This window comes from Delphinapterus leucas, chromosome 15 (genome assembly GCF_059928025.1).
Source record: "Delphinapterus leucas isolate spDelLeu-1000000601 "Yukka" chromosome 15, BTC_Dleu_Yukka2, whole genome shotgun sequence".
Lineage (NCBI taxonomy): Eukaryota > Metazoa > Chordata > Mammalia > Artiodactyla > Monodontidae > Delphinapterus > Delphinapterus leucas.
The window spans coordinates 66,753,636-66,766,068 of NC_143143.1; the positions used below are offsets into that span (position 1 = coordinate 66,753,636).

General features: G+C 52.9%; 2 protein-coding genes across 3 annotated transcripts; one reads left to right on the forward strand and one right to left on the reverse strand.

Moving 5' to 3' along the window:
- Window positions 1–976: 976 nt before the first annotated feature.
- Window positions 977–11,400, reverse strand: BLCAP (BLCAP apoptosis inducing factor). Its single transcript, XM_022592455.3, has 2 exons — window positions 11,294–11,400; window positions 977–2,917 (listed from the first exon to the last, which is right to left on the reverse strand). The coding sequence occupies exon 2, from the start codon at window positions 2,739–2,741 to the stop codon at window positions 2,478–2,480; it is 264 nt and encodes an 87-aa protein (XP_022448163.1). The 5' UTR covers window positions 2,742–2,917; window positions 11,294–11,400; the 3' UTR covers window positions 977–2,477.
- Window positions 4,715–7,643, forward strand: NNAT (neuronatin). Of its 2 annotated transcripts, none has more exons than XM_022592452.3 (3): window positions 4,715–4,919; window positions 5,852–5,927; window positions 6,168–7,643. In XM_022592452.3, exons 1-3 carry the CDS (start codon window positions 4,848–4,850, stop codon window positions 6,395–6,397), a joined length of 378 nt encoding a protein of 125 aa, XP_022448160.1. In that variant the 5' UTR covers window positions 4,715–4,847; the 3' UTR covers window positions 6,398–7,643. The 2 variants fall into 2 exon arrangements, with proteins under 2 accessions (XP_022448160.1, XP_022448161.1); XM_022592453.3 differs by having other exon boundaries at window positions 5,852–5,932; window positions 6,168–6,352.
- Window positions 11,401–12,433: the final 1,033 nt, after the last annotated feature.

The window sequence follows — 12,433 nt, forward strand, 5'->3', positions numbered from 1 at the left end:
GCTGAACCACAAAATACATCCAGAAACGCAGAAAAAAAAAGAATGCAGAGGTAAAAACACAAAAGCATCAGATAGGGAAAATACCCAGCAGATATAATCAATAAGCTTGGTTCTCTGAAAACACCTTCAAAATGAACCAACCTTTGGCAAGTTTTGACGAAGAAAAGGAAAAGCACTGATAGGCGATGGTAGGAATGAAAAAAGGGATACACACTGACAATGGGGAGATTGCAAAGGGCAGGAGAAAACTACACAAAACTTCATAGCAATAAATTACCAATCTAGGTATAACAGATGACCTTTTATGAAACAACCCAAGCCCTTTTACAACAATAAACTCTGACAACAGCCCTGTGCCTTGGACAGGCAGTGTTCCTGTTATGTTTTCTAGAAGGAGAAGAGATGGAGAGGAGGACACCCAGCACAGGGCCCTGGCAAGCCACCCAGCTTTGTCTCAAAGGTCACGGCCATGGGAGCACGTGCACATTGACGGCACAGAACCACGCCAATCCCGCACTTCCAGCCATCGCCCGGAGCCCCCTGCGTGGACGGCCAACCTTATTTATTTTTCCACTTGAAATGCCATAAGGGGTTTCACTTTATTTTTACTTCAAAAGCAGCACCATAAAAATTCTTGATGATTAGAGCTCCAGCTGTCTTAAGTTGTTTGTCAAGGGATCGGTTACTCAAATCTCCTACGGAGGGAAACAGTTTCAGGCGAGAAGCCATGGGAGCTGAGAAACGCAAATGTCTCATCTCTGAAAACTTTCAGACTCCCTCCTGTTCACCGCCTGGCCTGCCCCCTGCTCCCCCTCCCCCAATCCCACCATCTGCTCTCCAGAGAGCAGATCAAATTTTCAGCCTAAGGTACTGTGGCGCCAAGGACTCAGCCCCTCCATGCTACCCCCTGCCCCCCACCAACTTAGAAATCCAACACCACGACCCAAATGGACTGCAGCCACATAAAACCACAGAGTAAAGTTTATAAAGCTTTATTAAACATTTCAAACAGCTGTGCAACGAACACACCAGAAATAAAAGCTCCAGAATAGCAGTCCAAATGTTCCACAAGTGTGGCCCCGCAGTCCCATCCCCTAGATGGACTGCCTCCAGTTCTGTCCTCTGCCTGGCCCACCTCCCTCCCCCTTCAGGCAAGAGAAAGATGGATGGTTTAGACTGGAAGGACAACCATGCTGATCCCCAGCGGGCAGGGGCCAGGAGACAGTCTCATGTGCCAACACTTTTACTGAAGCGCAGAAAAAGAAAAAAGCAAGTGACAGTCACAAAGTCTTCCCGTGTATTCTTCGTAACGTATACAGTCTATACGCGCAGGACCGGAGAAGCTCCTGGCACGAGGACGATGGCCACCGCTCCCCTCTGTCTCGTCTGAACCACCTCGGAGTCCAGTGCGCTGGTCACTCTGCAATCCCCATACTAAATACCAACTGTAGCGGCCCCTACAAGCTAGCTATTGCTACACCTCAAAATCACAACACGTTCGATAAAGCTTCTTTAAAAAGGATGTACACATGTACTTGTACACGTACGTATACACACACGCGCACACACAGCACACCACACCAAAAAATATCCAAACACCTATCAGGGGATCGTGGCTGTTATGAAACACACAAGTACTCTCCCATTCACTCAGCTGGGGACTGCTAGATCTACGTAAACACACCACACATCAATCCTGCAGAGCATGCATGGGAGACAAAATGAGGCCCCCTCCTTGCGACAGTTGAGAAAGGCAGGAGGAAGGGCAGAGGAAGCGAAGCTGGGCTGCTGAGCAGGAGCCCAGACTCCCAGGTGAAAGAGCAACATGTATCTGTTACTTCTTCCTTCAAAATGAAGTGGGGAAAATACTGAAGATTTGTGGACAGCAGTCAAGACACAATTCTGTCTAGCCTGCCGGCCAGGGAAGAAGAATGAAAAAGCGAGGCTCTCGGGCATCAGCAATCTCTTTATATTCGAGATAAGTGCAAAACTGAGCCCTGTCTTGGACAGGTGCTCCCCAAAAAAGGGCTAAAGAGAACTAACAGGAAGCCAAGAGAGGGACGGAGGAGTCAGTAACACTCTGAGAAGGGAGGAACCCCTGACAAGGAAGGGTCACAGAGGTGACAATGAGGCTGGCATTTTATCTGCCCGGATCATGCTGGGGCAGTTGACCAGGATGGGTGCAGGCTCCTCGTGGGAATGAGGCGAGGGGGGTGGCCATCCTGCCAGTCAGGGGCCAAGATGGGGACAGAACACACACAACCACAAGACCACCCACGACTACAGGACTCTACGATAAAAGCACCGGTCAGTGCTATTATTCACATTATAAGGATAAAATGTCACAGGCCAAAAAGGCGCCATCAGGAATGTGGCACCCGCAGGGCCGCGGGATTTGAAACTCCAATGCTTTATGACCTATGTCAATGCCTCCCCTCCCGTCTTCTGCTTCCTTGGAAAGCTAACTGGGCTGGCTGTTAGGTGCCCACAACGCCGGGGTCGTGTGCCGATTCCGGAAGCGGGGAATCGGAACAGTGGTACAGGAAACAGTTTCCCCAGCAGCTATAGCAGATGAGGAACAGGGCTGCCAGGAAAACCAAGGCACAAATTGTGCAAGGCTTCCGTTCCAGGAGGAAGCTGAGCAGGTAGAAGCCCATGAACATGGAGTGGCTGAACCACAGGGCGGGGTTGAGGGGCTTGGGGATGAGGAGGACGGGCAGCAGCCACTGGAGGCAATACATGATCTCTGCTGGACAGGGCCTTCGCCAAGGCCACCGGGCACCGCTGCAGGAACCGACCTAATGGGAGCCAGCGGGCGCGGGCGGCTGCCCTCTGCTTTCTTCAACCCTCGCTCTCCAGGAGCTGAGCCGCTGTGGTCTCTGGCTGTCAGCCCGGGATCACCAAGGCAGCAGGGATCCTGAAGAGAAAAGTCAACACAACAGACAAACAGACACGGAACAGACAGACAGACAAAAAAAAAAAAAAAAAAAACAGGAACAGAATGTATACTTATTTGGAAAAATGGATCATGGTTAACAACAGCAAATGTGAATGCCCTTTCCTCCCTGCCCACCCATGGAAGTCTACTCCTCTCCAAGTCACCCTTTCCAGAAGCATCCTGGGTGTCTCCCCTTCTTGGGGGCTAGGCCAGAGGGCTCTAGGCAGGTCCGGCACAGTGGCCTGGCTTTGCCTGGGCCCTGCCCAGCAGAGATCATGTATCGCCTCCTGGGGCTGCGGCCCGTCCTCAAGGGACCCAGACCTCACAATACCGCCCTGTGGTTGCCACCGGACGGCCATGGGCTCCATGCTGTGACCCCTGAGGAATAAGAAAAGGGTTCTGTATCTAGTATCTCTCACAGCAGTTGCTCAGTGGAGAGTTAAAGTAGTTAGCGGCGCACTGCCGGCGGGAGATTGCCGGCAATGGATCCTTGCAAGCTCTGGGAAGGCGCGCAGCAGCATCACCGAATATTTTGTTTTAAGATGGCAGCCTAGAATGAGCTTGCCTTTTTCAAATAATCCGGCGTCATTTTGCTAAAATCGGCCAACTTCTTCGAAAGTCAATGTAGGGGGAAAAAAAAATCACCATGCTACTTAGTCCAAACTGACCTCTCTGGGTTGACTTGTGCTCTCCATCTGCTGCCGGCACTGTATAGAACTTGACCTCAATGAGCTTTTAATCAAAATTAATTTTCTATCCACATAGGGGCAAATGCCAGTTGGCACCTGTGCCAGGCAGATTGCTGGAGAGAAATGGTGCTCTCGAGCAGCGGGCCACCGGTGCGCCAGGGCCGCGCTCGCAGACCGCATTCCGGTCTTCGTGCCGCGCCAGGAATCGGAGCGGCGGCAGCCACGACCCTCTGGCGGCGGTAGCAAAACCCTCCTCCAAGCTCCAGACACCCAGCGCAGCGGGTACAAAGAGCCTCGCTGGCTGAGGAAGACCTACCAGCGCCTGGGGGGTAGGGGAGCAGAGGTTGAATTACCCGCCTAGCAGAATACTATCCCAGAGCGCATTCAGACCACTTCTTTGGAGAGCTCATCCCATCCCTTCCGTGCATACAAAGGCGCCATCCCTCCTACAGGGTAGACACCCGATGACTATCGCTTTTGCACCTAGGGCTCAGTGCCCTGGCTCGGCTCCCTACAGCTGCCACCGCTGTAGATCTAGCAACGGGATGTAGATCTAGAAGCGGGATGCGGGCATCAGGGAAAGGTTCCGCGCTCAGAGGCTCTCGCAAAGCAGAGGACGTGGTCTTCTAATACATCGAAAATTAGAAAAAGAGTGCTGAGCGGGGGGCCTGTGAAGCCAAGGCTTCTGGAAGGGGCACCTGTTTTTGCTCCGCGGGGCAGATGATCCCTCTCTAAATTAGGTCCCTCTGCTTTTCCATCCTTGCCCAGGTGTGATCTGGCGTGGGACCGGACACTGGGCTCGAATTTGCAGGCCCGGGCTTGGAGAGATGGGCTCCGCTACTAAGGGGCGCGCACCCGTACTCTCACCCTATGCGCTAACTCAGAGTTGCATTTCCCCTCCATTTTACATTAAAATTCAAATGCGGGCACAGCGGAATCTTCTGGAAAGGGGCTAAGATGAACTCAGGAGGCGGGGGTCGGTGTGGAAAGAACAGATGGATTATTTTTTTTTCCTCTCCTGACGAATGAGGGGCGCCCCCGGCCACCCCTCCTCACGGACCCCCCCCCCAAGCGCGCATGCGCACTTGGGCGGTGGGCGGATACTTAAGGCGCGGCCACCGCGGCTGCGGCAGTGCGCCCAACAGCGGACTCCGAGAGGCGAACGGACCTCGGAACCGGCAGCACTCGCTCTCAACCACCCACCGACCACTCTCGGAACCATGGCGGCAGTGGCGGCAGCCTCGGCTGAGCTGCTCATCATCGGCTGGTACATTTTCCGCGTGCTGCTGCAGGTAAGTGTGCCCGGGTGCTGGGTGGGAGAGGGTCGCAACGTGCGCCCCCTGAACCGGCAAGCCCGCGTCACAATTGCCGCATCCCGACCCGTCCTGTCCTGATTGCCGCGATCCCTGCCCACCCAAGTGCCGCGGCCGGCACCGCACGCCCCCGCCCGTCCCCTGCGCCCTCCTCCTTGCGTAGACCCTTCCCAGTGTGCCCGCCCGGGAACAAAGAGTTGGGGCGCGGCGGGCGCCAGCCGCGGACGATCGCCGAGGCTCTTAGCGACCAACGTGGTAAGAAAATACCGCTACGTGAGACTCGACCCCAGGAGGGAGGCGGGGCACTTCTGTTTTGCGAAAAGAGACTTTACCGCTCACACAGCGGAATCTTTCCGCCTTAAAAAAATTGCGCATTGCGGGGAAATTTTCCTTTAGAAAATATAGTACTTGCGGGGGTGGGACAAAAAATAAGTTAGAAAAAGGCACTTCTCAGGGGAAAGGGAAAAACAGCACTCCGCAAACAAGATTATAACAAATCAGAAAAATTCGCGGGAAAAAATGAATTAGAGAAAATGCGCATTGCAGGAAGAATAAATCAGACAAAAGCACTTGGCAGAAAAAAATGCATTAGATAAAAAGCGCCTTGCAGAAAAAATATTAGACAAAGGAGCTAACAAACTATGAATCGATAAGAGCACTCTGAAGAAAACAATTAGAGGAAAAGGTTCTTTGCAGGAAAAATAGAACAGAAAAAAAGCGCTTCCGAAAAAGGACAGTTCGCTTTATTAAAAAAAAAAAAATCAAATAGAGGCAAAGCGCTTCGTGTAAAAAGAAATAAATCAGAAGAAATTGCTTTGCCCATAAAATCATCTACCCTAAAAGCACCCCTTGCAGGAAGAATTCCCTGCTAAAGGAATCCTTTGCCAAAGGAATCGCATATTTCCTTCAAGGTGTTCCTGGAATGCTGCATTTACTGGGTAGGATTCGCTTTTCGAAATCCTCCAGGGACCCAGCCCATTGCGAGAAGTGAGGTATACCTAAGTTGTGGGTCCAATCAGCTTGCGGCCATGCAGCCTTCAGCACAGTTGGAAAAGCTCCAGCTGCCCTGACTCGTGGACAAGCTGCGCCCGCACCCGCCTCTCCTCATTGGACAGGCGGGCGGGGCAGGGGGCAGGGGGCGGGGCGGGGGCGGGCACGGCAGCACTACAGACACGCTGCGGGGTGCTCGCCTCTAAGGGCAGGTCCTGGGTCTCTCTCTCTCCACAGGTGTTCAGGTACTCCCTGCAGAAGCTGGCGTACACCGTGTCGAGAACCGGACGGCACGTGCTGGGAGAGCGCCGCCAGCGGGCCCCCAACTGAGGCTCCAGCCCCCTCCCCTGGGCGGCCGTGTCACCAGGTGCTCCTGTGCAGTTCCACCAGCATGGGAGCCAGTGCCGCGCAGGAATGGGGCGTCCCCTGTGCCCTCTCGCCAGAGGAGCACTTGCCAAGGTCAGTGAGGGGCCGGTAGGCCCCCGGAGAAGCAGCACCGACAATGACGACAACACCAGATCCCTTCCCCACCCCTTTGCACCCTTCCTACTGCGGGTGGCGGTAGAGGGAGGAGGGGGGAATGGGGGGAGCAGACCCCTGAGATCTGGGCACAGGCAACGCATTCAGATCTGGACCAAGTCGGGACAGCGCCATCCCAGCCCCACAGCCACGGCCATGCCAGCAGGCCGCACCACAGAGATCCAGACAACCACACCAGCCAGCAGAATGGACATTCCAACTTCACCAGCCGAAGCCCTGAATCTCCGTGCAGCAGACAAGTGACAACTGCGTGCCTGTGTGGCGGGGCTGGAGGGCAGAGGGTGAGGGAGGAGGTTTAAGAAACAGAGCGGGGCCCTCTCACTGTCCCTTGCCTACGGCATGTGCATTCCAGCCTTGCTGCCTTTGCTCCCTCAGTTCCTCTTTCGCCCCACTCCCACCCAAAAGAAATGTGTCACTCAATTCGGACCTACTGAACAAGAAAACGAATCCCATCTTTACCAAAACACCTTCTCCAAGCCCCCAACCCCTCACTGATCTTGCATCCCCCAGGTCTCATGCAATTGTGGTCAATATTGTGGTAATTGCTAATTGTAATGATTGTATAAGTGTGCATTAGTTGTGTCTCCCCGGCTAGATTGTAAGCTCCTGGAGGACAGGGACCGCCTCTACAAAAAAATTAAAAAAAGTACCTCCCCTGTCTCGCACAGTGTCCCAGGACCCTGCGGGGCGGTGGAGGCGCACCAAAAAGTTTTGTCTCCTGTGACTTCTTTTCCGGCTTCAACACATACTTCTAAGACTGGGCTGATGTGCACTGTACTTGGGGGAGGGACGGAGCGGAAGCAACAAAATGGGAATAAACCTTCACACACCCAGTTCCATCTCAACACTGTCCTGAGATAAAGGACCGCATGCCCGCACCACCACCCAAAGAAAAAGGTGGACATCTTCACTTGCGGTCTCGGAATAAGGCACCACTTATACCTCCCCAAAGGTGTGGGTGCCTTCAGTTTTCCTGGGATAAGGGGCTTTGGCAAGTAATCAGTGGGAAAGATGGAAGGAGGGAGAAGATAGGAGGGGGGAAAGTGGGAAGAGCCCTCAAAATGGAGGTACTAGGGACCAAGAGGGTGATCAGGAATTCAGAACACAGTCTTATCTCCATCCAAGATCCCCAAAGAAATGAGCAGGGCGGGTGGGGGAGGGTGGGGGGGCACTGGTTTGGACAATGACTATGGGGTAAAAGGTGTGGTGTGGCACCTCCCCCACCCAGCTCATCCCTCCCAGCCCTATCACCTCTACCAGAACCACTACAAGGGCATCCTGCCAGGCCCGCCTACTTTCCCAGGGTCTCCTCCCCCACCCTCAGGAACCTCTCTCCAGCTCACTCTCCCCACTACTGGGTCCTCTGCTTCTCCCAGCACGAGCCTCCATATCCTTAAGGGTGCTTACCAGGTCCCGGGCCCTGGGCTCTCCCCTGCCATCATGCCAGGGTGGTAGGGTGGGCTGCCTGCTCGGCTCCCAAGTTCTCTCTCCCACTCCTCAGTGAGTCAGGGCTTCTTTTACGTGGGGTCAGCTGACTGCCTCACCAAATGGCCCTGCCGCCTGTTCAGCCTTGTCTCTGGCTTTGTGTGCCCCTGTCACCACACACCTGTTCCTGGGTCAACATCCAGGGCGTGAGTTGGAGGGCTATAAATCTTTCTGCCACTTCCTCAAATCCCTTAGTCACAGTTGTCACAAACAATTCTGGAGCACAAAGGACCTCAATCCCTTGAGCCTGATGTTACCCGCCCCTGCGCTAGGGTCCTAGCGTTTCTCAGCCCAACCACTAGCACCTTTAGAGGCACCTATAACTTCAGTTCAAGATAAGAGAATTATGGAGGTGGAGGGTGTAGACCTCAATTCCAGTATTGGCTTTGCCATCAGTCAGCCCAGGGAACCCGGTCAGGTCACTCCTAGCCACCCTCGGTTCTCCTCTGTAAAAGGACTGCTAAGATCCCAGTGAACCCCAACATACTAGAAACATTCTGCCATCAAAGTGGCAATCAGGACTCAATGGGACTAGGCTGCGGATGGGCGATCGGAGCCTCATCTTCCTCAGGCTGGGTGGTTCCAGCCCCTACCGTAGCCTATGGGTGGGGTAGGTCTCCTCTTGCCCCAGGGTGGTGCAGCAGCAGGCAATGCCCACACCTCCCTTCTGAAGCCTGTATCTTGGCAAGCCTCAAGACTGGGAGTTTCTGTGGTTTTCCACACTAAATGCAGAGAACCATGAACATATTTCAACATGTGTTCTCAATAAAGGGTGCCCCTCCCCTCAGAGCCCTCAAGGGGTGTATGTACCCACGGCCCCAATGCCCCAGATGCTCTAATCTCAGCCCAGTTATAAGGTAGCTGGGTTCAGGGGGACAGGCTGCAGCAGCATTGAAGTGTCTGGCTGCTCTCGACACTGTAGGTCCCCTTTTAAAAGGCAGGAGGCTGCTGGCAGCCCCAGGGCTTTCCAGATGATCTTGGCAAAGCCCAACTGCAGGGCTTTCTCCATCCATCCATCAGCAGGGCTCTGAGTGTGGCATGATGAAATGACAGACTTCCAGGCAAGGGCTGCCCTGATGGGCTGTACCTGCATGGGTGGCTTGAATGTGCAATGTCCACTCCCCCCTTTCATGCCCCATCCAAACCCTCATGTTATGGCAGGAAACACAGTCCACCAGAGAAGATGGAAGGAATGTGTTCACTTTCTATTCCTGTGCAATGCTTAGAAGTCTAGTCCAAACACATCTTATTTATAAAATTTTTTCCAGAAGCAATACCATTAAAACATTTTATTCTGATAGAGAGCAACAAAAAGAGTTGAAAATGACTACCGTTTTGTTGCAAAGCCCTTAGTCCACAGGCCCCCCCTTTGCTTAAATTTTCTCTACCACATCCTCAAGACTTTGCCCCCACGAGGCCAAGGATAGAGCAGTTGAGTTATGAGGGAACTGGAATGGGTTTGTGAGACTCCAGCAACAGGCAAGACTCTTGGGACTAATGCCCCCAAAGGATGTTAGTTTCTTAGCCTAACCAGTTGAGGTTAAACCGCAGAGGGGTTTAGGTACCATGACTGTCGGAAGTGTGTGGTGCTATGTGACACTGTTACCTCTACCTGTGGAATATCTGGATTGCGAATGAAGGACAAGTTTCTTGAGCTTCCGCTGCAGGACAGCAACAGCTTATTGCATGTGGGTTGGGTTGGGTTGGATTGGATGAGGGAGCAGGTGTGCTGTGAGTCATTTGCTAGACATTTATTTTCAAACTTCTATCTACTCAGAAGCCAGTACCCTACAGTGAGATTCTGAATTTGCAGTGAGTTTTCCCCCAGAGATTTAAACGTGCACATATATACAAAACATTAGTCTAACAACAGCCTCTTTTTCCCTGGAGACATCTGATTTCCTCTATATGCCCCAGAGACATGTCACCATCTTCTCTGGTTATGATCCTGCTTCCCCTCCGCCTCCTTTTCTCCCTCCCACGGGGCCCATTCCCCAGCAGGATCCAGATTCCAGAGCATTCCCAGAACAGGAAGTCAGAGAGGCAGGCAACACATGGTCCTTGGTATATCATACAGCGACAGGCTTGAAATGGAATGCATATGTTTCAAAGATAAGAGAACAACAACAGAAAAAGACAGCCAAACCCAGCCTTCCAGATTCCTCTTTGAAACAACATGTTACAGATAAAAGGTTAAACTGTTTTTGGCAGCAATTCTAACAAGACCAATTTCAGATATGGAAGTGATCTGGTCACTGGAAACCGACCAGGGCTCGGCAATCTTTCAACAGATTTGCTGACATTAATTAGTCTCTGATTTAAAACAAACAAACAAACAAACAAGATCTAACACCTGGCATTAGCACTTAAGCTGGAACTTGTGTGTGTGTGTGTGTGTGTGTGTGTGTGTGTGTCCTGGCTTTAGTGTTGCCGTCCAGAAGGCTGAGGGGATGGCTGTACCATGTCAAGCAGGGCAAACAGAAGCTGTCCCCAAAACACCAGTTCCCTGAAAGGGATAAAACATGATCCGAACCTATAAACAGAAAGGCCGTTTCTTTCCCAGGACAGACCCCAGTCTGCCCCAACATTTAGCGTTGAAAAGGGACACGGAGACCTGGAAGGAAATTAAATAAGGTGTGGAAGAGGGAAGGAAAAAGAAACTGTCCCCCATCCCCCATTCTTCTCTCCAGGCCATTAGTGTGCCAGGCAATCCATTCCTTCAGCTGCCCTTGAGGGCCACTCCCCACATATATTGTAGGAAAGGGAACGGGTGTCCGGACTTGGTGTAAAATTAGAGAGAGTAAGAAGCACCCGCGACCCAAAGCAGAGCGTCAACCTATCACCCCAGACACCAAGGCGGGGACCCGGGGAGGGAGACCCTTTTCTCTCCTCTCCCCCACGCCCCTTCTGGTTTAAAAACAAACAAAAAAAAGGCAACTTAAGTGGCGGGGACAGAGTGACAGGCATCTCACAAGCTGGGCCCCCTGCCACGGGCACCGGGGCCGGAGAGAAGGTTGTCGCACCCCCAGCCCCGAGCTCCCCAGCTCTGCCTGCCCCATCCCAGAAGCAGACAAGCGAGTGCTGACCTTGGAGGCCTGAACGAGAACCCAGGAGTCCAGTACCCTGCCCTCGGGCCACGAAGAGACCCCCAAGGCCCAGGCTGGGGGCCAAACAGGGCAATCACGTGACACCGGACAGGGGCGGCCCCCAGGGTGCGCGGAAGGAAAACCCCAGAAAGGGACCGGACGACGCCTAAGGTGACCCCGAAGGGACAACATGGCGGCGCGGCCGCATTGAGGGCCTCTCATCCCGCCCCCAGGAGGCCGACGCCACGGTACCTGCGAGCCCTGCCATGGCGCCGCCGCCACCGCTGACGCCTTCGTAGCCGCAGCCTGCCACCACCTCAACTCGCCTCCGACGCCGCAGGAAGCAGGGGAGACGCCCCCTTCGTCTTCTAGTCGAGCCGACCGAGGACCCCTCCTGGGATCGGGCTGCCTACGGCAGATGCCTGATAATACGACCTAAATTGGGGGGGATCTTCTATGCCCGATATCCTCCTAACGTGTGCCACAGATGACCATTTGAAGACTTTTTGCTAACGTGTTCAGAAATCTGGGGGTTCTGAAGTCTTCAGATCCGAAGAATTTTTGATCAGGCGCATCCAGGACAGCCCCGAATCACGCCCCTCCCCCCGCCTTGGTCCCCTCATACATATGCAGTAGATTGTGATCTTTACACATTTAGAGCGGAGGGGGCGTACCCTAGTCTCTGTAGGTGAACGTTTGTTCGCTTTGGTCCTCGTGGATGACCCGTGTAATCTGTGAAAACGTTCCCGTGGCTCAAAGTCCGCCTCCTCCCTGGCCCCTTTACCAAGGCCAAAGGTCAGGCGCGGAAATATTCCGGCTCAGAATTTAGGATTTGACTTGGGTCAGGACCTGACTCTTCTTCTTGCCCTGTACTTTAGGCGAGCCACTTGCCCACCCCGACTGTTAACTTCCCCGAATCTGATGAAATGCCTACTTCACAGGGTTGTTATAGGGATTAAATGAGTCAATGTATCGATTTATTAGCTAAATAAGCACATTCCTTGAGCGCTTACTGTGTGTAAATGCAGTGCTAAAGGCAAGAGGATAGAATGGAGCGTGAAATAGGCGCTGTTCTAATTCAAGGAGATGCCCGGCTACTGGGGGAGAGTGGGGGAGGGGTGGAAAAGCAATCATCAAATTACTTATATGTGCAATCTAAAATATGACACAAATGAACATATGTACGAAACAGACTCATAGAGAACAGACTTGTGGTTGCCAAGGCGGAAGGGGTGGGGGAGGGATGGATTGGGAGCTGGGGATTAGCAGGTGCAAACTATTATACTGTATATAGAATGGATAAACAAGGTCCCACTGTATATAGCACAGGGAACTGTGTTCAATATCCTGTGATAAACCGTAATGGAAAAGAATATGAAAAAGAAATGTATA